General features: G+C 43.7%; 1 protein-coding gene across 3 annotated transcripts in view; it reads right to left on the bottom strand.

Moving 5' to 3' along the window:
* Positions 1–26,586, bottom strand: part of haus8 (HAUS augmin like complex subunit 8) — a 50,662-nt gene that overhangs the window by 22,329 nt on the left and 1,747 nt on the right. For 2 of the 3 annotated variants that reach the window (XM_078198807.1, XM_078198810.1), the window contains exons 2-10: positions 23,605–23,792; positions 19,408–19,444; positions 18,079–18,281; positions 14,937–14,967; positions 12,407–12,444; positions 9,720–9,784; positions 7,888–7,921; positions 5,095–5,193; positions 3,900–3,958 (exon numbers count right to left, since the gene is read on the bottom strand). In XM_078198807.1, the coding sequence (XP_078054933.1) occupies positions 3,900–3,958; positions 5,095–5,193; positions 7,888–7,921; positions 9,720–9,784; positions 12,407–12,444; positions 14,937–14,967; positions 18,079–18,281; positions 19,408–19,444; positions 23,605–23,792 (754 nt within the window). Of the gene's footprint in view, positions 1–3,899; positions 3,959–5,094; positions 5,194–7,887; positions 7,922–9,719; positions 9,785–12,406; positions 12,445–14,936; positions 14,968–18,078; positions 18,282–19,407; positions 19,445–23,604; positions 23,793–24,417; positions 24,659–26,586 lie in introns of all 3 variants that reach the window. The other variant, XM_078198808.1, reaches the window with a different exon arrangement.

Here is a 26,586-nt window from a genome sequence, read left to right as displayed (position 1 = left end):
TTAGCTATGAGGAGAGATTGGGTAGACTGGGGTTGTTCTCCTTGGAAAGACGGAGAATGAGGGGAGATCTAATAGAGGTATACAAGATTATGAAGGGTATAGATAGGGTGAACAGTGGGAAGCTTTTTCCCAGGTCGGAGGTGACGATCACGAGGGGTCACGGGCTCAAGCTGAGAGGGGCGAAGTATAACTCAGACATCAGAGGGACGTTTTTTACACAGAGGGTGGTGGGGGCCTGGAATGCGCTGCCAAGTAGGGTGGTGGAGGCAGGCACGCTGACATCGTTTAAGACTTACCTGGATAGTCACATGAGCAGCCTGGGAATGGAGGGATACAAACGATTGGTCTAGTTGGACCAAGGAGCGGCACAGGCTTGGAGGGCCGAAGGGCCTGTTTCCTGTGCTGTACTGTTCTTTGTTCTTTATCGCAAAGGGGATGGAGTATAAAAGCAGGGAGGTCTTGCTGCAATTGTACAAGGTACTGGTGAGGCCGCAACTAGAGTAGTATGTGCAATTTTGGTCCCCTTATTTGCGGAAGGATATATTGGCCTTGGAGGGAGTACAGAGAAGGTTCACCAGATTGATACCGGAGATGAGGGGGTTAGCTTATGAGGAGAGGTTGAGTAGATTGGGCCTATACTCGGAGTTTAGAAGGCTGAGGGGAGGTCTCATAGAGACATATAAGATAATGAAGGGGCTAGACAGGGTAGAGGCAGAGAGATTCTTTCCACTTAGAAAGGAAACAAGAACTAGAGGACACAACCTCAAAATAAGGGGGAGTCAGTTTAGAACAGAGTTGAGGAGGAACTTCTTCTCGCAGAGGGTAGTGAATCTCTGGAATTCTCTGCCCATTGAAGCAGTGGAGGCTACCTCGTTAAATATGTTTAAGTCACAGGTAGATAGATTTCTGATCAATAAGGGAATTAAGGGTTATGGGGAGCGGGCGGGTAAGTGGAACTAAACCACTATCAGATCAGCCATGATCTTATTGAATGGCGGGGCAGGCTCGAGGGGTTAGATGGCCTACTCCTGCTCCTGTTTCTTATGTTCTTATGAAGTTAATTGGATTGTACTAAACTTCAGCCCAATTTGAGCTCAACTAAAGACAAAGTGGAAGCTGTAACTGTTTTCGGCACGTCTTGCTGCTGTATGTTGACTTACTGAACTTATGCATCAAGGGCATATTCAGAGTATCAACTTTGACTCAGTGGTAACTTTCAGCCCCCAATTAAAAGTTGTAGGTTCAAGTCCCATTCCAGAGACTTGGGTACAAAAATCTAGGCTGACACTCCAGTGGAATATTAAAGGAAAGCTGCACAATTGGAGATGTTGCCTTTCAGATGTGACCTTAAACCGAGGACTTGTCTGCCTTCTCAACTGGACAGAGAAAATCCAATGCTCCTATTCGAAGAAGAACAGAGGTGTCGTCCCTGATGTCCTGGTCTTAATTTATCCCTCAATCAACATCACATTGCTGTTGGTGGTTAAGAAAAATGCTTTGTAGATGATTTTTTTTTTCTTTTTATTGAAATGGTGGGTAGATCAACGACTCCCCTCATGGGGAAAGAGGAATAAAGTGGGGCAAAATACTTGAAAGAGCACTCAACAGGCCACAAGTTACAAGATAGACCATAACAGCATTTATATTTAATGTAATGCAGTACTAAAAAAGATAGGACCACTATGGTCTTAATGTTAGAGCCCATGCTTCTTTCAAATTAATATCAATTTATTAAATCTAATTAATTAAAATATACTAATGTTTGGATTTCAATCAATGTTGAGTGGGTCAGGCAATCATGTTCCTTTCACCAACCCCATAATTCACGTCAATTCTGATGTTGAGTAGTGAAGACACAAACTAAAAGGGGATTATTATTTAATTTTCCAGCATTTTCTGTTTACTGTTAAGTTAGGATGAGCTTCAGACCAAAAGCACACAAGCTCATTACATTTGCACCTAATTTCAATGTTGATAAAGGATGATGCGGTTGATGTGGTGTACATGGACTTCAAATGCATTTGATAAAGTGACTGTCAGCAAAGTTAAAGCCTTTGGAATAAAGTGGACTGTGGCAGCATGGATACAAAGCTGGCAGTGTGACAGGAAAGAGCGTGAACTCTTCTTTTCCGGATTGGAGGAAGGTTTACCTGGAGGGGTTCTGCAGGAATCGGTGTTAGGAGCGCTGGTTTTTTTGGTGTTATATTAATGACTTACACTTGTATGTGCAAAGACACAGATTCAAAATTTGAAGATGGCCCAAAACTTGGAAATATTGTGAACTGTGAGGAGGTTAGCAATAAACTCCAAGAGGAGATTTACAGGACGGTGGAACAAGTAGCAGATGAAATTCAGTGCAGAGAAGTGATTCATTTTGGTGGGAAGAACAACGAGAAGCAATATACACATCTGGCCGAATGGCCTCCTTCTGTGCTCCAACCATTCTATGATCCCATCCAACAAGATGTGCATGAAAAATAAAGCAATTTAGGACTTGTGTCAGCTCACTTTGTAACAATGAGTGCTCAGGTGTTATATTTCAAATTATATGTCCAAACCATATTCATCTTATGGCAACAGCTTACACTTATATGTTGCATTTAGAACAGCAAAATGCCCCAAGGTGCTGAACAAGAGCGATAACAATAATAACGAGCCACATGAGGGAGGTCAGTATATAAAGAGACATCAGACACAGTCACTGAAATCTAGCAAAGCATTATGAATAATGCATTTAATGTGAAAAACACTAACTTTCTGCTTTCAAACCTGGGTTATAGCGGAAAACAACTTCCAACTCTTAACATAATAAATGTAGCCCAATCCATCACACAAACCAGCCTCCCATCCATTGACTCGGTCTACACTTCCCGCTGCCTCGGCAAAGCAGCCAGCATAATTAAGGACCCCACACACTCTCTCTTCCACCTTCTTCCTTCAGGAAAGATATAAAAGTCTGAGGACGTACCAACTGACTCAAGAACAACTTCTTCCCTGCTGCTGTCAGACTTTTGAATGGAGCTACCTCGCATTAAGTTGATCTTTCTCTAAACCCTGGCTATGACTGTAACACCACATTCTGCATCCTCTCCTTTCCTTCTCTACAAAAGGTATGTTTTGTCTGTGTAGCGCGCAAGAAACAATACTTTTCACTGTATGTTAATACATGTGACAATAATAAATCAAATCAAATGGTGAAGAATTGTCAGTTGTATCCTTATTCCAAAGATTGGTAAAACTGGGAGGAATACTGTGTACAGTTTTGGTCCCCTTACCTAAAAAGGGAAATAGCAACACTGGAGTCAATCTAAAGGAGATTCCCCAGGCTAATTCCTGGGATGAGAGTATTGTCTTATCAAGAAAGACTAAGTAGTCTGGGTCTGTATTCCTTGGAGTTTTGAACAGTGAGGGGTGACCTTATTCAAATATAAAAGATCCCGAGGGGGCTGGGCAGGGTAGATGGCGAGACGTTTTCACTAATGGGAGAGTCTTGAACAAGGGGACATAGTTACAACATTTAAAACTGAGGTGCACAAAAATCTCTTCCCACTAAGGGTGGGGAATCTCTGGATTTCTCTGCCCCAAAGGGAGTGGAGACTGAATCATTAGAAGTATTTAAAGTGGAGATGGATAAATATTTTGTAGATCGAGGAACACAGGGTTATGGGGGAAATGGCACAGAAAAGGAGGCTGGCATTGGTCAGCCATGAATGCCTGAAGGGCCTGGTGGCCGACTCCTGCTTCTATGTCTTGTGAATTAGGAGAATCACCCAAAAATCTAATTTGAAGTACGTATTGATGGGGTGGTTTTTTTTGCCCCACCAACATATTGATATCAATGGTCTAAATAAGCCCAATAACAACATGGTTTCCATTAAATAAAACGTATAGTTTCTTACCAGAACAGGTTCTAGAACAGAGTTGGTATATTCTGGCACTTCAATTGCAGAAAATTCCGCTGAAATCAGAAACAGGCGATAATTTGGAAACTTTTTCTGTGCCAGCAGCAACACAGAAGCAATTGTCAAAAGGCATTTTTATTTAAATGTCAATAAAAGCTACACTGCAACAGCCCATCATCCTTTCATGTTGGTACCAATACTGGCTACACATAGAATCCCTACAGTGCAGAAGGAGGCCATTTGGCCTCTGCACTGACTCTCCGAAAGAGCATCTTAACTAAGCCCACCACGCCCCCATCCCAGTAACCACGCACATTTACATGGCTAATCCACTTAATGTACATGTCACAGTGGCCAGTCCATCTAACCTGCGCAACTTTGGACTGTGGATGGAAACTGAAACATCTGGAGGAAATGACCTCAAAATAAGGGGAAGCAGATTTAGGACTGAGTTGAAGGGGGAAACTTCTTCACCCAAAGGGTTGTGAGTCTGTGGAATTCCCTGCCCAGTTGAGGCTACCTCATTGAATGTTTTTAAGGCAAAGATAGATACATTTTTGAACAGTAAAGGAATCAAGGGTTATGGTGAGCGGGCAGGTAAGTGGAGCTGAGTCCACGAAAAGATCAGCCATGATCTTATTGAATGGCGGAGCAGGCCCAAGGGGCCAGATGGCCTACTCCTAGTTCTTATGTTCTTATTAAATCCACACAGACACGGGGAGAACGTGCAAACTCCACACAGACAGACACCAAAGGCCGGAATCAAACCCAGGTCTCTGGTGCTTTGAGGCAGCAGTGCTAACCACTATGCCGCCCACCCTGGTTCACCTGCATTGCTCAACAGCCGTCCACGATCTTAGCCAGCTGACCCATTACAGGACACCAATCAATATAACATTTATAGATTTCTGCATGTACATTGAGGAAGGGATGCTGATGCGTACATAAACCTTTATCCAGTAAATGCTAGGTATCAGTGAGTAAAGACACCTGAAGCACTCTCGCTTTCCTATTAGACTAATTAACTTTGACATGAAAGAAAAGTTGGTGTCTTGGACAATTTTCAACAGTTCAAAGCCAATTTTACTCATCTTTAATATGAAGATATGTTTCTATCACTCAAAATATTTATCCAGGGAAAAGGAGGTAAACGGGGAAGAATCCTGCTCTGTACAGAAGGAGAAAATCTTACGTTTCATGGCTGACAGATCCCAGTTTAGAGATGGCAGAAATGCGCTTTCTTCAAGCCCTGTAGAGTGGAGGTCTGAACACCTTTTCTTTACATTTAGTCCTGTTGGTGCAAGTAAGAACACATTAATATAAATCACTGAATGTTATTAGGCACAGCACTTCATCTGATGCCCCAATTGTTACTTGTCTGTCTTTGGAACGTGGGAATTATTTGGCAAGTGTTAGATGTTGTTACATTCTCCGGAGAGATTATTGAAGAGAAATTCAAACTTCTAGTTATTAGCTGAAAGAATGACATGTCAAGCTTTTACTGTATCAAAGACAAAATATTATTTAAATACTATATCCTTTCCATAGGCAAAGTACACTTTAGACAACCAAACAGAATTTGCCTCTTTCTACTTTTACTGGCAAAAGAAAAACCCCAATTGTGTTACGTTACTCAGTCTTTCAAGGAAACATTCACTTCTCCTGGAACCAATCCAAATGCTTTGCAGTTTCTAAGGGTTTTTTCACTTTTGTTTGTTTTCCTTTTCCAATACCATCTTGTACAGTGAGAGCTTTCCTGAATATTCTCCCTCTCACTTCAACTGGACAAACCCACCAAGCTCCTACCTGCATTCTACATGGTGAAGATAGCAACAGCATTTTCTTTGTTTAAAGATGCAGATCTGGCCAAAATCACTCTCCAACTCATTTTTGGGGGGTTACCCAAGACCAAAACTGCCACTACCCTTCTTTCTGCGATGTGCCTGGGTTTAGAATAAAGCCCTATCCTAATCTTCATGGCAATGGGAAACATATTAGCCCAGTGTCCAAGTAGAAATGTTAATCAGCTATCCTAATTACCGCTGCTTTTCATCTTAGAAACAAAAGGGACAGGTTCAAGCTCAACAATCTGCAATTTGATATCTAGGTTATTTTCTGGGTTTCAGGAGACTTGGAGTCTGGTCTCCTCATTGTGAACTTTGAAATAGCTACCATTGTCCCCAGTTATCATCCTTTGGCAGCTCACTTTCAATAACACAATCTGATTCACACTTTGACAGTAAACATAGTTGGCTTAGCTGTTTGGTCAGATAGACTCCAGCATAGGCCACACGACATATTTCATTTAACCTACATTTAGATACCATTCTAAACCATGAAAATCCTATAAACCAAAAGATATAGTCCTCGCTTGTAACAGTCAGCATTTCTTAAATTGAAAATTAGCTTCACCTTTTGAGTTCAATTTAAAATTTAAAAAACATTTTTTAAAAAAACACTGCAAGCTAGTTACTGGAATCTGCCCTCAGTGGCAGCTTCTTGTCAATCAGTCATAAGCTTTTGCCTGAATAGGTACCAATTATTCTGAGCAGGAAGTTGAGTGAACACTTGTAACTTAGGAAAGGCTCAAAGAGTTTTATAAAAATAAACAGGACCGACTGACACGGTGGTTTTAAAGGGAATGCAATGGAAATGAAAATGCAGAGGTTGGGAATTTGGTGAAAGTGGGAAATCTATGTAAACGGAGAGTAGGTGCAGCTTTCCAATGCCTATAACGATTTGTGTAAACTTCAGGCAATAAGTATTTGTCCGGTGTTTAATGCAAACCTCCCATCCATTGAGTCTGTCCACACTTCCCGCTGTAGACAGAGGGAAAAGCAGCCAGCACAATCACTTTTTCAATTGAGGCATTGATTACAAAAGCAGGGAAATCATGTTGGAGTTGTATAGAACTTTGGTGAGGCCACAGCTAGAGTACTGTGTGCAGTTATGGTCGCCACATTATTGGAAGGATGTGATTGGAGGGGCTGCAGAGGATGCTGCTGCCTGGGACGGAACATTTATGAAGAGAGGTTGTGTAGGCTTGGCTTGTTTCGTTGGAGCAGAGACAACCAAGGGGCGACCTGATGGAGGTGTAGAAGATTATGAGAGACATGGACAGAATGGATAAGGAGCAACTGTTCCCCTTAGTTGAAGGGTCAGTCACAAAATCATAGAAACCCTACAGCACAGAAAGAGGCCCATCGAGTCTGCACCGACCACAATCCCACCCATATCCCTACATATTTTACCCACTAATCCCTCTAACCTACACATCTCAGGACACTAAGGGCAATTTTAGCATGGCCAATCAACCTAGCCTGCACATCTTTGGACTGTGGGAGGAAACCGGAGCACCCGGAGGAAACCCACGCAGACACGAGGAGAACATGCAAACTCCACACCGACAGTGACCCAAGCCAGGAATCGAACCCAGGTCCCTGGAGCTGTGAAGCAGCAGTGCTAACCACTGTGCTACCGTGCCACCCTGAAGGGACATAGATTCAAGGTGAGGGGCAGGAGGTTTAGGGAGAGGGGGATGTGAGGAAGAACCTTTTTACCCAGAGGGTGGTGACAGTCTGGAATGCACTGCCTGGGAGAGTGGTAGAGGCGGGTTGCCTCACATCCTTTAAAAAGTATCTGGATGAGCACTTGGCACATCATAACACTCAGGGCTGTGGGCCAAGTGCTGGCAGATGGGATTAGGTAGGAGTTCAGGTGTTTCTAATGTGTCGGTGCAGACTCGATGGGCCAAAGAGCCTCTTCTGCGCTGTATGATTCTATGAATAAATCAAATGTTAGTGTGAGGGAAAAGAAAACAAATTAAAAAGAATTTCCCCCATTCCCAAAATGAATTTAAAAAATTATTTTATTTAAAACTGAAGAGGTCAAACAAGAAAATCTTATTCCAAATAGTAGCATCAACCATGGAAGTCTTTTTGCTGGGTGATTATTTGAGTATTGATCACTGGTTACAGTCACTTACGTTTTAGCCCAGGTTCTGAACTTTTCTCATTACCCTATTAAAAAAAAGAGAGTTTAGGTTAGCCTAGCACTTACAGGAACCACTCAACTGTTTTAGAATAATCGCTTTGCCCAACAAATTCAAATGACATATCAGTAAATTTGGGACCAAATTAACTCCCTGGTGCTGCTGCAGTCTCCATCGCCTTACCACCAGATACTTTCACACATTGTTGGGGTACAGTTCCATACCAGTTATCTTGCAGCAACTTGTTACATGTGACTATTCTTCATATGTTCATCCACACACTTTCCACTGGGCTGGGGGGAAAGGAGGGCCGGGGGGGGGGGGGGGGGGGGGGGGGTCGTCACTGGTTAGTGATCAGAACACAAGAGGTGGAGAGGAGCAAAGACTGCTGATTTTCCTCTTCCACTGCTCTGAAGCACTGAGACTAATTGCAGAAGTTTGACAGTCACCCCAGTGGAGAGTGCAGGAGAGCCTAGAGGCTTTTGGTAGAGGTTAAGAACCTGTGGGCCCAGGGCTGAAAGGAGCAAACCCCACTCTAGTAGGCAGCACTGGATACTGAAGTGGCATTTTGCAAAGCCCAGCCACTGCCAGAGCAATCGTCCAACTGAGGACAGTGCCATAGAGTCATAGAGGTTTACAGCATGGAAACAGGCCCTTATTTTTTAAAACCCCTAAGCTAGTCCCAATTGCCCGCATTTGGCCCATCCCCCTCTATACCCTGCAAAGTTTTAAAAAGTTTTTTATCTATCACAAGTAAGGCTTACATTAACACTGCAATGATGTCACTGTGAAATTCCCCTATGCACCACACCCTATGCAGAGTTGTCAGCCCGATCGGACAGCTGGTAGCTCAGCAGCATCACTGCTAATGTCCTTTCACCGAAACCTCACAAGGTCTCCATACAAATGATCAGACTCCCTTTGACTCTGTTGACATCAATGGATGCACTGTTGCTGGGGAATGACAGCAGCAACAAGCAAAACATATAGAGTAATAAAATGTCCAAAGTGCTTCACAGAAATGTTCTAAATCAAAATCTGACAGCCAGACAGACACACAAGATGAAATCAGGGTAGATGGTCAAAAGACCACCACAAAAATCAGACCCAAAACAGACTTTCCAAGGGAGACAGTGGCACAAGGGTATTGTCACTGGACGAGTAATCCAGAGACCCAGGGTAATGTTCTGGTACCTGGGTTCAAATCCCACCATGGCAGATGGTGAAATTTTAATTCCAGATTTTATTGAATTCAAAGTCTAAACGACAACCGTGAAACCATTGCAGATTGTCGTAAAAAACCCATCAGGTTCACTAATGTCCTTTAGGAAAGGAAATCAGGCTTTTGAATGCACCTACCACACATTAAGTTGATCTTTCTCTACACCCTAGCTATGACTGTAACACTACATTCTGCACTCTCTCCTTTCCTTCCCTATGAACGGTATGCTTTGTCTGTATAGTGCGCAAGAAACAATACTTTTCACTGCACACTGCATGTGACAATAATAAACCAAACAAATCACATCTGTTGTCCTTATCTGGTCTGGCCTACTTGTGACTCCAGACCCACAGCAATGTAGTTGACTCTTAAATGCCCTCAGAGACGGGCAATAAATGCTGGCTCAGCCAGCGATGCCTAGATCTCATGAATGAATAAAACAAAAAAAATCCACAGAATGGGACTAAGCTTCCCTCCCTTATCCAAAAACAAAATGGAAATGAACTCATTGTTCTCCCTCTGAACTGACTTAGTCGTATACAGATTTGTGTTTTACATAACTAACATTAGAACCAATTGGGAAAGATGATGTCCGACCTCTTACCTTACCGACCGCTTTCTTTTTCATGGTTGCAGCTTCACGAAATCGAGACGGTACTACTCGAGCCCCTACAAGAAAAGATGGGGGAAAACTATTTCAATTGCACCATAGCAATATGTTAATTTTCTACCTGATTTTAATAATTAGTCCCCCGCCACCCCCCCAGTTAAAAAAAGTACATGATTCATAGTAGATGTGGAGGATATAAAAGCAATGTAAAGCCGAGAAGGTGCAAAATGATGGAGTGGTACTTCTGAAAGCAGCAAGACCAAATCCTAAGCCTCCTACTCCCAACCCCACCCCTTTTGTTTCTCTTCACCCAATCTGCATAATTTCAATACAATATCACATAGACATACGCAGAGTTTAATCTGCAAATAACTGCTCTCTATAAACTTACCTGGAGTACTGTGGACATTTTTTGGCCTCCTTACTTACGGAGGGACATACTTCCATTGGAAGCAGTTCAAGTTCAGAGAAAGCTCACTTCAGTTCGAAAGACGTGCTGGTTAGGTGCATTGGCCATGCTAAATTCTCCCTCGGTGTACCCGAACAGGCGCCAGAGTGTGGTGACTAGGGGGATTTTCATAGTAACATCATTGCAGTGTTAATGTAAGCCTACTTGTGACACTAATAAATAATCTTTAACTTTTAGGCTGATTCCAAGGATGAAGGGGTTGTCTTACGAGAAAAGGTTGAGCAAGTTGGGCCTATACTCACTGATGTTTAGAAGAATGAGTGGTGATCTTACTTAAACACATGATTCTGAGGAGGCTTCTTAGGCTATATGCTGAAAGGACACTTCCACTCACGGGGAAATCTAGTATGGAGGGTACAGGGGAGGGGGTCACAGTTTAAAAATAAGAGGTTTCCAATTTAGGATGGAGATGAATAAAGGAATTTATTTGCCCAGAAGTTTGTTAGTCTTTGGAATGCTCTCCTCTAGAGAGCAGCGGAATCTGGTTGTTTACATATATTCGAGGCAGAAAAAGAGAGATTTTTGATTGACAAGAAGTCAAGGACAATGGGGGAGGCAGAAAACCTCAGTGGTTGGTAAACTGATGGAGAAGATCCTGAGGGACAGGATATATGAGCATTTAAAGAGGTTTAGTATGCTCAAGAATACTCAGCATGGCTTTGTCAAGGGCAGATCGTGCCTTACGAGCCTGGTGGAGTTCTTCAAAAATGTGACTAAACACATTGACGAAGGGAAGGCGGTAGATGTGGTTTATATGGATTTCAGCAAGGCGTTCGATAAGGTCCCCCATGCAAGGCTTCTCGAAAAAGTGAGAGGGCATGGGATCCAAGGGGCTGCTGCCTGGTGGATCCAGAACTGGCTTGCACAAAGGAGGCAGGGAGTGGGTATAGATGGGTCTTTTTCTAAATGGAGGTCGGTCACCAGTGGTGTGCCCCAGGGATTTGTTCTGGGACCCTTGCTGTTTGTCATTTTCATAAATGACCTGGATGAGGAAGCGGAGGGATGGGTTGGTAAGTTTGCCAACGACACAAAGGTTGGTGGGGTTGTGGATAGTCTGGAGGGATGTCAGAAGTTACAGAGGGACATAGATAGGATGCAAGACAGGGCGGACAAGTGGCAGATGGACTTCAACCCAGATAAATGCGTCGTGGTCCATTTTGGTAGGTCAAATGGGATGAAGAGTACAATATAAAGGGAAAGACTCTTAGTACGGTAGAGGATCAGAAGGACCTTGGGGTCCGGGTCCATAGGACTCTAAAATCGGCCCCGCAGATGGAGGAGGTGGTTAAGAAGGCGTATGGTGTGCTGACCTTTATCAATCAAGGGATTGAGTTTAGGAGTCCGGGGATAATGATGCAGCTATATAAGACCCTCGTCAGATCCCACTTGGAGTACTGTGCTCAGTTCTGGTCGCCTCACTATAGGAAGGATGTGGAAAAGATTGAAAGGGTGCAGAGGAGATCTACAAGGATGTTGCCTGGATTGAGTGGCATGCCTTATGAGGATAGGCTGAGGGAGCTCGGTCTTTTCTCCTTGGAGAGATGAAGGATGAGGGGAGACCTAATAGAGGTGTATAAGATGTTAAGAGGCATAGATCGGGTGGACTCTCAGAGGCTTTTTCCCAGGGTGGAAATGTCTGCTACGAGAGGACACAGGTTTAAGGTGCTGGGGGGTAGGTACAGGGGAGATGTTAGGGGTAAGTTTTTCACACAGAGGGTGGTGGGCGAGTGGAATCGGCTGCTGTCAGTGGTGGTGGAGGCGAACTCAATAGGGTCTTTTAAGAGACTCCTGGATGAGTACATGGAGCTTAATAAGATGGAGGGTTATAGGTAGGTCTAGAAGATAGGGATGTGTTCGGCACAACTTGTGGGCTGAAGGGCCTGTTTGTGCTGTAGTTTTTCTATGTTTCTAGAGAGTGAGGTTTTTAAAAATTCATTCACAGAATATGGGAGTCGCTGGCTCAGCCAGCATTTATTGCCACAATCAGATCAGCCACGATTGTACTGAAGGCAGTGCAGGCTCAAGCTCCTAAGTAGCCTATTCTTGCACCTAGATATCCCACAACTCTCCAATCTGCTTCTTCTGGCTGCAATATTCAGAATTCAGACATGGAAGGAGTCTGTTTCAAAAGATTAATAAATACCTGTATGGATGATCTAAGGCACACCAAATACTTACCCACAGGTTTATCTTAAAAATAACTTCCTCTTACCTTTCATCTTCCCACTACACTCATCCATTGAAGATCCTCTGGGGGGAGAAAAAACAAAACTCAAACTATCAAAGCCCAAGCTACTGACTCGTTGAAAACAAATAATTATTTCTGGATGAGATTAGATGGCACTTCAAGAAGGATTAAAAAGTCTAGAAATGCATAGAGTGTTCTGGCTACAATTTCAGTGAAGTGTAATGGTATGTGTGAGAAATTATATTATTCCAACAAAATACACAGCAATAGATTACAGACTTTGTCTTTACAAACTCCTGCTGCTAGGAGAGTATTTTGAGTGACAGTGAAGAGGGCAATATTCTGGCAATTACATGTTTGTGACTGTCATTATGCAGATCAACAAACAGTAACAAAATAAAATTGTGCAACATTGGCTCAAGTTTGTCCTATGGCATATTGATGATAGTATTTAGATGCATTCAATGGTATCAGCAGGTCAACATCAAAAGACACTGTACATCAGAATGCGCTTATTACAAAATAATTTGCTTTTTGTACATAAATGAAATGTACTAAAACTGCAATGTTTTCTTAATTCATGGACGTCACAGGTAAACAACATCTGGAACACCTTTAAATGTAATAAAGAATTCCGAGGCGCTTCACAGCGACATTATAAAGCAAATTTATATACTGAAACATAAGACAACAGTAAAGCAGATGGCCAAAAGCTACCTCTTTGACCAGGCTTTTGAGGAACATTTGAAAAGGTGAGAGAGGGATAAAGAAGTGGCTTGGGGGTGAGCATCTGAAAGCTGAAGGACTGGGTCACCAATTGTGGAGGAAACAAAAGTGGGCATTCGTAAGGGGCCAGAATTGGATGATACCTCCTTATCTCAGTCTTAGAATTCCATTTAGCACTGTTATTTAATGTTCTAGATTCCAGAAACAGGGGCAACATTTTTTTCAGCATCTCACTCATAAAGCCCCTGAAAGATTTTGTATATTTTTAATTAAATGAGCTCTCACTCTTTCAGCTCCATGGAACATTGACCAAGCCTATTCCATCCCTCCTCGCAGTGTAGCGAACATTCATTGCACGTCAAGGTATGCCCTTCCTTACACAAGGAGACCAAAATTGCATTCAATACTCCAGGGGTGTATTGTGCTATAGAATTGGAGGAAGATTTCTTTACTCCTGCATCTAGTAGGAAAAGCTAACATACCATTTTCCTTCCCAATTATTTGTCGTACCTGCACGATAACTTCCTGCGATTCATGTACAGGGACAACCACGTCCCTCTGAATGAAAATATTTTTCAGTCTGTCACCATTCAAAAAAAAAAATCCTGCTTTTTAATTTTCCCGACCTAAATGGATGACTTCACACTTTGCATTCCATCTGCCAAGCTTCTGCCACTCACCAACTTGTCGAAATCCCTGTGCAGCCCTTTTGCATCCTCATCAGCACTTACTTTCCATTTTAATACTTATTCAAAAAGAAAAATATTAATAAACACAAATAGACTTAGCCAGTCACATCAGCCTGTAAGGAACAGAAATCCTACAGACAAAAACTGCTCATCTTGCCAGACCGGGCAGCACTGCTGTTCAAGGAGAAAGGGAAGGAATGTGATCCTTGATTGATCGTAAGGTTAACCATCATCAGATGTGACTTACTGACAAGTGGTGGGTTGGGGGTGTGTGTGTGTGTGTGTGTGTGTGTGTGTGTGTGTGTGTGTGTGTGTGTGTGTGTGTGTGTGTGTGTGTGTGTGTGTGTGTGTGTGTGAAGAAGCCAGCTGCACCAAAATATCCAAATATTGCTCTATATGACCTAGGAATACTTGGTGCTAGTGCAATAAAAGAAAGTTTCACCCCGCCCCCACCAGTGATCACCTCGCTGCTTGACAAGGGCGAAATTTAGCATCGTTTGGAGGACTGATTTATGAAATTGTTTTTCTTACTCACAGAAGCCTCATAAAATATGCCAGTAAGACTGTCATCTTAACTGTGGAGTTCAGAGAACTGCAGGAACAGCAGAACACAAAGCCAAGTGCAAATTCAAAAATAGTTTGCGTCGAGGAGTCTATTGCTAATTAAAGCGTTTACAGTCGATGCAATAAAAATCCAAAAGCCACAAAATTTCTGAACTCCATTTCTGCATGCAAAATAATGGAACAAATATTCTGGTGTAGGTCAGCTGTTTTTCTGATGCTTAAGAGACCCATTGATAAAGTATTCACCATTTCAGGGGAGCGCACCACATTTTCGTAGCAGCATCCTTTTACATTTCCCTCTTCTCCAAAAGATTCTTAAAGTGCGTATCCTCTTACATCTGCAAATAACTTTGCAGCTTCTTGCATTAGAAATCAAACGGTTTGTGCAAGTGCCAGTTGTGTCAACTTGAGGAAGCCTGCCCATTACCTGTCTAATTTCAACTAAAGACGTTGATGCAGCTGGCTTCATGAAGAAAAAGCCTCACAATGCACCAAAGAAGCATTCTTAACTACAGACTCAACATCCAAATCAGTAACAAGCAGGTGGCATTAACAGGGAAACCACAAATACTTACATGTCTGATCCTTTGCTTTCATCTTTATATACTGTAAATAAGATAGAATATATTAGTATACTGCACTCCTCCTGCTGTTATAAAAGGCAAAATCAGCAGGCCCTAAATACACCAAAGATTGCAGCAGTAACTTAGTCATACGTGCAACTTTTACACTCAGCTTTTTCCATTTATAAACCATCACACCAGATGTCACCTTTTTAGATCATAAAATTTGCCTCAAGATACATAGAACATAGAAAGCCACAGCACAAACAGGCCCTTCGGCCCACAAGTTGCGCCGATCACATCCCCACCTCTAGGCCTATCTATAGCCCTCAATCCCATTAAATCCCATGTACTCATCCAGAAGTCTCTTAAAAGACCCCAACGAGTTTGCCTCCACCACCACCGACGTCAGCCGATTCCACTCACCCACCACCCTCTGAGTGAAAAACTTACCCCTGACATCTCCTCTGTACCTACCCCCCAGCACCTTAAACCTATGACCTCTCGTAGCAACCATTTCAGCCCTTGGAAATAGCCTCTGAGAGTCTACCCTATCCAGACCTCTCAACATCTTGTAAACCTCTATCAGGTCACCTCTCATCCTTCGTCTCTCCAGGGAGAAGAGACCAAGCTCCCTCAACCTATCCTCATAAGGCATGCCCCCCAATCCAGGCAACATCCTTGTAAATCTCCTCTGCACCCTTTCAATGGCTTCAACATCTTTCCTGTAATGAGGTGACCAGAACTGCGCGCAGTACTCCAAGTGGGGTCTAACCAGGGTCCTATAAAGCTGCAGCATTATCTCCCGACTCCTAAACTCAATCCCTCGATTAATGAAGGCCAGTACGCCGTACGCCTTCTTGACCGCATCCTCCACCTGCGAGGCCGATTTGAGTGTCCTATGGACCCGGACCCCAAGGTCCTTCTGATCCTCTACACTGCTAAGAATGGTACCCTTCATATTATACTGCTGCTTCATCCCATTGGATCTGCCAAAATGGATCACCACACACTTATCCGGGTTGAAGTCCATCTGCCACTTCTCCGCCCAGTCTTGCATTCTATCTATACAGTTTATAAAACAAATTTTACTAGTTCCAGCACCATCTCATCTGAAAGAGATCAACAAGATTCGGGCAGGAATTTCTATACAAGGGGAACAGTTTTAAACTGATTCGGAATTGATGATGCTCCCAAGGGTCGTTAAGTCTGTGACATTCTCTTCCACAGAAGGCAGTGGGAAGCTGGGTTGTTGAATTTATTCAAGGCTGAGCTAGACAGATTTTTGATAGATATGAGAGTAAAGGGCTGTGGGGGCAGGCAGGAAAAGATGGAGTTGAGGCCAGAATCAGACCAGCCATGATCTTATTCAATGGCAGAGCAGGCAAAATGGCCAACTCCTACACCCAAATCCAAAGTTCCTATGAAGGCCATTTTGAGATTACTTAAAGATGCCGTTAGTTATGTAGCAGCTTCTTCTACCAACCCAATAACCCCATCCAATCCCCAACCCTACTCCCCCACAGTGCCTTCTGGTATTGCTCTCAGGGCATGCTCAATAGGGAGCAATGACGACGTAGTGGTGATGTCACTTTACTAGTAATCCAGAGGCCCAGGCTAATGATTTGGTGTCATGGGTTCAAATCCCACCACAGCAGCTGGTGTAATTTAAATTCAATTAAAAATCTGGACTATAAAAATCTAGTGGCGACTGTCATCGGGAAGAAAATCCGCTATCCTTACCCAGTCTGGCCTAAACATGACTCCAGACTCAAACCAATGTGATTGACTCTGAACTGTCCTCTGAAATGGCCTAACAAACACTCAGCTGTAGCAATTAGGGATAGGCAACACCACCCTTGTTGGCCTTGCTGCGAAGCCCATGTTCCATTAAAGGTAAAAAAAGGTCTAACTTCTTTCAGACGATGGATGGATATGGGGAGGGGGGGCTTCATGTTGATAAAAAAAAGTCTGTTTTGTAACTGAGCGGCTGACTAGTCCAGTGGATGGTATGATACTGGAGACATGTGCAGGTCTGACCAAGTAAGGAGTGACAGGTGTCCTACCCTAAAGGATGACATTAACAAACCACTTTACAGCAATGCAACACTTTACCTTTACATTTTTCTAATATTCACCAAATGTATTGACTTCAAACTCAAATTGCTGGACTGCTATTCCAACACAATAACCAAATACCAGACCATTACAGGCAATTGCCAGCAAACCTCCTTTTAAAAGCCTGAGCTTCCTGATTTCCACCCAGTAGTAGCAGCAAGGATGGAACCATCCGCTGGTGATAACACTGGGCAGCATGGCGGCACAGTGATTAGCACTGCTTCCTCACAGTGCCAGGGACTCGGGTTCAATTCTGTCTTCGGCTAACTGTGTGTGGAGTTTGCACGTTCCCAGTGTCTCCCCGGGTTTCCTCCGGGTGCTCCAGTTTCCTCCCACAGTCCAAAGATGTACAGGTTAGGTGGATTGGCCATGCTAAATTGCCTCTTAGTGTCAGAGGGACTAGCAGGGTAAGTGTGGGGGTTACGGGGATCGGGCCTGGGTGGGATTGTTGTCGGTGCAGACTTGATGGGCCAAATGGCCTCCTTCTGCACTGTAGGGATTCTATGAAGTAGGAGAAAATACATCAAATAAATGCAGTCAGTAAAATTAAGTACGAAACATTGTATATGCAGAGTGGATGAGTCAAATACTGCCAGTTTTGTGCCACTGCCCAAAATGAATTTCCATCTCTTTTTGAGAAAAATGGAAGTTTCAAAAGTAATTGAGAGAATTAAAATAAGCTAATAAACTTTTATAGCATCCTCTACATCCTAAGAATGTCTCAAAGCCTACAAAGTACTTCAGATTTACTGTTGCATGGTAGGGCAACGCAGCAACCAATTTGCAAACTATTAGATAAATAAGCAGACAATAGATTTCAGCCCAATTGGTTGAGGGGTTTCCAAGTACTTGACTGGATTGTGTGCTCAATTCTGAGGAGTGGTTTATGAATCCATGATGTCCTGGATAAGAGGTGAGCATGCTACACGCAAGGGCAGCATTCACAGAAAGTACAGATTTGTCTCTGGAAGCTGGCAGATATTTACATACTGCACAAGAGCGGAGGTTGGGTAGTACCCTGAATTGTAAAACTTACATTTCTTGCAAGATGTGTTTTGAAAAGCAGCGTGTGGTTTTGGTGTAACACGTTGAAGTGTGTCACACTGGCTCAGTTTTTGCCTTGGACTGTGTGTTGGTCTTGGTCTCGGACAAGGTGTTGCAGGCAAGGGCGACTTAGGTGTGGTGCACATATTCCGTGAATCACTCAGGTTCGGCACACTTTTTGAGCTCTTTAGCAATCTGGAACAAACAAACAACGCTGGATTTCGGTAAAAGTCTGAGAAACCTACCTTGCATCAAAGACAAGTACCCAGCAGATCCAATAGGTGATGCAATTGGAAGAGTCGTGCCCCCTGCCCCACCCCAACCCCAGTCGCCCATTTCTCCGGAAAGCGTCGACTCTTGCAGTACTGTTCAGTCATCCTCATGTGAGGCACCATTTTATATGAGTGGCACAACGGTTAGCACTGCTGCCTCACAGCGCTAGGGATCTGGGTTCAATTCCAGCCTTGGGTGACTGTGTTTGTGGAGTTTGCATGTTCTCCCCATGTCTGCGTGGGTTTGTTCCAGTTTCCTCCTGCAGTCCAGAGATGTGCAGGTTAGGTTGATTGGCTGTGCCAAATTGCCCCTTAGTGACAGGGGCACTAGCAAGGTCAATACGTGGGGCTATGCAGACTCGATGGGCCGAATGGCCTCCTTCTGCACTGCAGGGATTCTATGTAACTATATTGGAATACAAGATAAAATGCAATCTGCAAAAACAGATGCCAAAAATCATCTTAACTTTAAAAAGGACGTGGTTACCGAAGTAACATGGTAAAAGGTCCAAGATGGTTTGATATGGTATACTTAATAGAATCTAACAAAATACACATCAAGGACATTCCAATTAGTGTTATGCAAACTTAATACTGTAATAAAAATCACTCGTCACCAATACACCAGAAAATTTCTATCAAACCGATCCATTTTGCTATTGCGTCCAACATTCTGACATAAACGAACGCAATGTTTCATTCTGTCTCCACTAACCATGTAGCCAGCAGTACTGCCCCTAGTGGTAGAGTTTGAATGCTCTCTAGAGTAACTAAAATCCATATTTACACTACAAAGGTGCATCAACATTTCATACTCAGCTGATTGAAACCTGTGCTCCGTGAAATCACCCCAAAGTGTGAAATATTTTAGAAACCAGACTATAAAATTAAAGAAATTGGTGATGGAACTTTACTTTCAGTAACTTTCTCTCTCCTACTTTTTGTTTCTTAAGAACCGACTTTAACATAAACAACCAAGATTAAGTGCAAAATAGTACAGATTAAGGAATGAAATGCCCAGAGAATGAAAAAACCGACTTAATACTCACATGCCTGATCCTGATCCACATGAATCATCATTAAAAGCTGCAATTTAATGATAATCACCATTACATCGGTTCATTATATTTTTCCAAAAAAAATCAAAACAATTGAACAGATTTAATAATTGTAACCAGATCAACAAAAGAAAAAGAAAAAAAAGATTTGGAACCGAATTGATAAGCAGATATTTTCACCGCGGAGATTCACACGGATGATCCCAGGAATGGTAGGCCTGACATACGATGAACGTCTGAGGATCGTGGGATTATATTCATTGGAGTTTAGGAGGTTGAGGGGAGATCTGATAGAAACTTACAAGATAATGAACGGCTTAGATAGGATGGACGTAGGGAAGTTGTTTCCATTAACAGGGGAGACTAGGACGCGGGGGCACAGCCTTAGAATAAAAGGGAGTCACTTTAGAACAGAGATGAGGAGAAATTTCTTCAGCCAGAGAGTGGTGGGTCTGTGGAATTCATTGCCACAGAGGGCTGTGGAGGCCGAGACGTTGAGCGTCTTCAAGACAGAAATTGATAAATTCTTGATTTCTCGAGGAATTAAGGGCTATGGGGAGAGAGCGGGTAAATGGAGTTGAAATCAACCATGATTGAATGGTGGAGTGGACTCGATGGGCCGAATGGCCTTACTTCCGCTCCTATGTCTTATGGTCTTATGGTCTTAAGTATTGGAGAGTTGAACACAGAACAAATACCAGAAGATGGTCAGTGTTGTTAGCAATCTTCAAAAAAGGCACTAAAACTTCAATGCTGAATACTAAAGCACAGTATCTTATACCACAGCTGCTGTATCGATTTTCTTCCTTAGTTTTGATCTCCAGCACTTCATTCTTCAAAATAAGAGAGTTCATAAGGAGGAAGTCTCTTTTGATTAAATAAATCCTCCCATTTTAAGAAGTCTCATCACAAATTGCCAGCTGCTTACTTCACACCAAGATCCAGGTAGATCACCTTCTCAATGCTACACTACTCCCTGATACCGCTGAGCACTGATGCACTTCCGCTGAATGCAGACTACCCAACCAGTCTTTCCTCAGATCAGGCAACTCCATATTGAGTGCGCTTTGTCGGCCGGGTTCAATGACAGCGTCTCCCTCATTGCACCCCATATCCTTCCAATATAGCAAAGAAGCACATTCCCATACGGGCCATTCACTTTCGGGGGTGGCATGTGGCACAGTGGTTAGCACTGCTGCCTCACAGCGCCAGGGACCCGGGTTCGATTTCCGGCTTGGGTCACTGTCTATGCGGAGCCTGCACGTTCCTCCCATGTCTGCGTGGTTTTCCTCCGGGTGCTCCGGTTTCCTCCCAGTCTGAAAGATGTGACGGTTAGGTGTATTGGCTATGCTAAATTCTCCTTCAGTGTACCCGAACAGGCACCGAAGTGTGGCGACTAGGTGATTTTCATAGTAACTTCATTGTGGTGTTAATGTAAGCCTATTTGTGACTAATAAATAAATAAACTTTACACCCAATGACTACAATACTGGATCATGGACACAGGGGTCCAGAATTCAACTCACACGAAAGTAGTGATAAAAAGCCACAGACTCATTAATGACCACTGCAGAAGGTAACCTGTGATCCCTGCATTATCTGGATTACTCAAGTTACACAATACATGGTTGACATTTGTTAGATAATTCAAAAAAGATACAGACCCCCTTATATATTATCAATATTAAAATGGTCTTAACAATTCGCTTAGATTTTTATTTATCTTCACCCATTATTAAGTTGCATTGTTAGAGCACACATTTACAACATGAATTAGGCGTACATGCCCATTGACATCCCAGGTGATATGCTCCTTCCTTTTTTTGTGTAGTCAGCCAAGGTACAAGGTGCTGAGAACACCGTTCACGTGCCTGTAACTGCACCAGATTGTTCTACCATCTAATATTAAAAAGTGGTGAGTGACATTTCCCTAGAGTCAGCAGCTTTTTTTCCCCTGTGCTATCAGCTGAATGATCCATTGACGCTGGTACATGTAGGTTGCTGAAGTTGTAAATCGGGGCTGTTGCTGCAGATTTACAATGTTATTGAACCTATTAGTCATAGTTACAGTTCAATAGCCGGCAGCAATTGAAGAGCGCATATTGGACCGATTACTTGAAGATAACTTAACACAAAAAGTTCCCAAACTGAGACAGAGACACACATCAATAAAAATTTAATCATTCATAGAACATAAGTCTCGGTTCTCATCTCCACTGACAGATAAAACTTCTAATTTCAATATGCTTCCCTGAAGGTGTTAGTGCTCGACTGGTTCCATAAATACAGACAGCTCAGCAGTACCTCACCGATGCAGCTAATCTTCATACTCGAGGCTAGAAGGAGAGTTTTATCAAGCTAGGATAGGTCATCGATCAGCAAATAAGGAGTAGGGGCCCTGGCTGATCATTCTTTTTTCCTAGCCTAAGGGTACAAAATGCAACAAACATCCAACTCCCGTCCTGTCAGAGATCAGCTCGCGCACTGATTTTTAAACTGCTGTGCAGCAGAAGGATGGCCTGAATGCATGACCAGGAGTTATATTGCTGCAATAAGCACAAAGATTTGGAACTTTTCACAAAGAGATCCTCAAAAATCATGCATAATTTTCACTGCAGACCTCCAGGAATTGAACGTCTGATGGTCGTCGGCCACAACGTGAGCAGCTGTTTAAAGCTGAGTTTTGCAATTTCACATCAAGGTGGAAGAACACCGCGGGTGCATGAACACACATTCCATCTTAAGCTTATTTTTAAAACATCTCGCACCACCATAATCGACTGTTTGATGTGGAATGGGAACATTACGCGTGGATTCAATTCGCACACATTTAAAAACAATGACAAAAAAGTGGGGCGGCCCGGTGGTTAGCACTGCTGCCTCACAGCGCCAGGGACCCGGGTTCAATTCCGGCCTCAGGTCACAACCTATGTGGAGTTTGCACGTTCTCCCCGTGTCTGCGTGGGTTTCCTCCGGGCACTTCGCTTTGCTCCCACAGTCCGAAGATGTGCTGGTTAGGTGGATTGGCCATGCTAAATTGCCCCTTAGTGTTAGGGGGACTAGCTAGGGTAAATGCATGTGGTTATGGGGATAGGGCCTGGGTGGGATTGTGGTCGGTGCAGACTCGATGGGCCGAAAGGCCTCCTTCTGCACTGTAGGGATGCTATAAATAGCTGAAGAAGAAGAAAGCTGAGCAGGAAAAACATTAAATAAGTTAGGGTTAGGTGCATTGGCCACGCCAAATTGCCCCTTAGTGTCCCGGACATGTAGGTTAGAGATTATCGGGGTAAATGTGTGGGGTTGTGGGGATAGGACCTGGGGTGGGATTATTGTCGGTGCAGACTCGATGGGCTGAATGGCCTCCTACTGTACTGTAGGGTTTCTACGATTCTATACAAGTGTGGATGGTGGGGAGCAAAGATGAAAAAACAGTTATGGAAATGAAAACTATGAAATATTGGCACATAAATGAAAGGAATATGAAAAGAAACAAGCCTAAAAATCTGTGTTTTGAATGTAGGAGGGAAATTTGGTCAGATTATTTGCGGGGGCAAAGCTTTGGGAATCTTCTAGTGTACCAATGATTTCGCACTTTAAAGCAAGAGTGCTTTGGCTTGTGTTAATTGAGACAAAAGCAAGTGAGAGAATTTAATTTCAAACAATTCTGCACATTTACAGTTTGCAAATGACTTGAGATCACATACTATCAATTGCATGGGATGGGTTCTGAGCCAGTATTGGATAAAGATATGTTACTACTTTTTAGGGGAATACAAATGTCATAAGTTTGACATTGAAATGATCAGATTTATTAAAAAATAAACACAGCCAAATCCTCCAATATATTTCTTGAAAAATTAATATTTGAGACACAAGCTGCCTTGGAGCTTGGAAAACATGGAAAGCATTCATGAGCTGGTGCAGGGGACATATTCCAATGGCTCCCCGCCTCCTTCGCCTGTTAAATGATTGTCTCAGGTGCACTTCTCTCCACTGTCGAAAAGATTCACTTTCAAGAGTCACACATAGGTAGCAACCACTTTTTTTTTGGGGGGGGCGAGCAGGGTTATGCAGAAGGCTGCAAGGACCCAATCAACCATTTCATAGCACAAGTCACTAACTCAAGAGTGGACAGGAGAAGCTGAGGGTCAGGGGAAGGGGAAGAGGGAGAAGTACGTCATTACTTACATTTACGTGAACTGAAAGAATCTCTCCGCTTAAGACTTGGTGTAGTGGGCTTGATGAACAACTGCTCTGATGCAACCTGCATGGTTTTGTGTTGAGAAGATTGCACTGATGTATTGTAAGGTGACTTTGATTCAGTCTCAGATCTCAAATGTTTATAGGTAGGCAGGTTTGTTGATTTTTTAGAGGCCCTTTTGAAATAACAGTCACAAAAGACAAGTTAGGTTACAAGGTGATGGTTACACAACATGGCTGTGTGTGATGTTAATCCATGGTAAATACAGGCAGCAATGCTAATTGCTCTATTTTAAAAGGAGACGTTATTTGTTTGGTGGTGGGGGGAGGGGAGAAGACTTATATGAAGTCTGGGTGGCACAGTGGTTAGCACTGCTGCTTCACAGCGCCAGGGACCCGGGTTCGATTCCCAGCTTGGGTCACTGTGGAGTTTGCATGTTCTCCCCGTGTCTGCGTGGGTTTCCTCCAGGTGCTCCGATTTCCTCCCACCGTCCAAAAGACTTGCTGGTTAGGTGCATTGGCCGTGCTAAATTCACCCTCAATGTACCCAAACAGGCACCAGAGTGTGGCGGCGACTAGGAGATTTTCACAGTAATTTCATTGCAGTGTTAATATAAGCCTACTTGTGACACTAATAAATAAACTTTAAAAGTATTTAACCAACATTACTGAGCACTGCAGTTACTCAACATACATACAGACTGGTAGTATTTTTTTAAAGTCAGTTATTCGGTAGCAACCGCAATACAGTGACAACAGGCTTATAAATAAAAACACACCTTTTACTTATTATCTACGCACATTTATAGAAAATTCCCAACGGGGCCGACTGCATGGAGATTCCTGCAGCCAAGTGGCATTGCAAACTAATGCAGTCTGCAAAACAGCCCTGAAAACTGCTGGAGGCGTTACCCCAATGTGGGGCTTCCATGGGAAGATGCTGAAGTAGCACGTCAGAGTTGAAAAAGCATGACCTTCCTTTTTGTTGTTCACTTTAGAATATTTGCCACTGGATCAGGTACGGGTTGGCAGGTTGTCTTCTCTGAGCAGATATAATGACAGAAAATCAATCTCACGTCAAAACCAATAGAATTTGACTGAACAGGTACGAGGGGATAGGTCTTCTATTTCAATGCCTTTTTTGTGCCACTAGAGGTCCATATTGAACTACAGTTTATAAATACAATGACCTGTCTAGTGATAAAAAAGATGTGTACTACAAAGTGCCATGAATTCACACAAATCTAGCGCAAACTTATGCAGCTGCCACACAGCTAAAGCTATTTCAGGCATTGTACTAGAAAATAATTTAAATACACATCTATATTATGCTTCAAACAAAGCATGCATCCAGAAATGCAAATTGCACTGAAGGGAAAGAGGACACCACTGCATTAACAGAGGTGTGGCCATTTAACACACAGGAACTCTATAATAGCAGCACGGAATGCTTTGGGTCAGTCATCATCAGATTAACGGACTGAACATGATCTAATAAATAACGCACATGCATGCACTGGTAGAAAGGGACTGGAATGGCAGGAGAACTATACCAATGTTCTCCTGGCTGGCCACCCATCTTCCATCTTCATAGAGCTGAGTTCATGCAAACCTCTGCTGCCCATATCCTAAAGCACATGAAGTCCTTGTCATCCATTACCCTTATGCTCAATGACTTACATTGGCTGTTGGTCCATGAACATTTCAATTTTAAAATTCAAATGCTTGTGGTCAAATCCCCCTATAGCCTCACCCACCCATACTTCTAATTTCTTCAAGCCTTATAACTCACCAGGTTTCTCAAATTATGGCCTCTTGTGAATGCTTGACCTTTTATTTTAAATTGCTACAACTCTAGTATTTTCTTCCTAAGCCTCTCCATCACCTCATCAATGTACCCCCCCCACTCTCTCCCAGGTTGCTTCTGAGGTATTCTTAAAACCTACCTCTGTGATCAAGCTTTGGTCATATTCTATCATTTCTTTATGTGACTCAGTCTCCATTTTGTTTACGGCTGTGAAGCACCCGTGGGAGGTTTTTCTACCTTAAAGATGCTAAAAAAGTCCAAGCTATTCTTACTCTACTGCCTCTTTCACAAACATTTGCTGGGCCTTCATGTAACAGAGTCAGTTCTGCCACAATCTTGTAAATAATACTTTGCCAAGAAGGGACTACTTCAATAATGGGTTGTCCATTATTGCAAAAGTTACTGAACATAGTCATAAGGACAAACCATTGCATTCAGTAACATGTTCTTCTGCAAAAATGTACTGAATATAAAATGGGCACACAATATTTGCAATTCCATAATTTTAATCATCAGGTTTTCCCTTCAGATTCACCAGGATGTTGCCTTGGCCGAAGTGTTCAGCTACGAAGAGAGGCTGTTTAGGCTGGGGTTGTGCTCCTTAGAGCAGAGGAGGCAGAAGAGGGCCTGATGGAGGTGTACAAAATTATGAGGGACATAATGTTATAAAGCGGAGGTTGATTCCTCTTCCTCCCCCCCCACCCACCCACCCACCCCCCCTACCCACCCACCCACCCCCCCCTCCTCCTCCCCCCCCCCACCCACCCCCCCTCCTCCTCCCCCACCCACCCCCCCTCCTCCTCCCCCACCCACCCCCCCTCCTCCTCCCCCCCCCCACCCACCCCCCCTCCTCCTCCCCCCCCCCACCCACCCCCCCTCCTCCTCCCCCCCCCCCCACCCACCCCCCCTCCTCCTCCTCCCCCCCCCCACCCACCCCCCCTCCTCCTCCTCCTCCCCCCCCCCACCCACCCCCCCTCCTCCTCCCCCCCCCCCCCACCCACCCCCCCTCCTCCTCCCCCCCCCACCCACCCCCCCTCCTCCTCCCCCCCCCCACCCACCCCCCCTCCTCCTCCCCCCCCCACCCACCCCCCCTCCTCCTCCCCCCCCCCCCACCCACCCCCCCTCCTCCTCCCCCCCCCCACCCACCCCCCCTCCTCCTCCCC

Source organism: Mustelus asterias, chromosome 26 (genome assembly GCF_964213995.1).
Source record: "Mustelus asterias chromosome 26, sMusAst1.hap1.1, whole genome shotgun sequence".
Lineage (NCBI taxonomy): Eukaryota > Metazoa > Chordata > Chondrichthyes > Carcharhiniformes > Triakidae > Mustelus > Mustelus asterias.
Note: the sequence above shows the minus strand (reverse complement) of the source record. Positions and strands in the feature narration are given on the sequence as shown.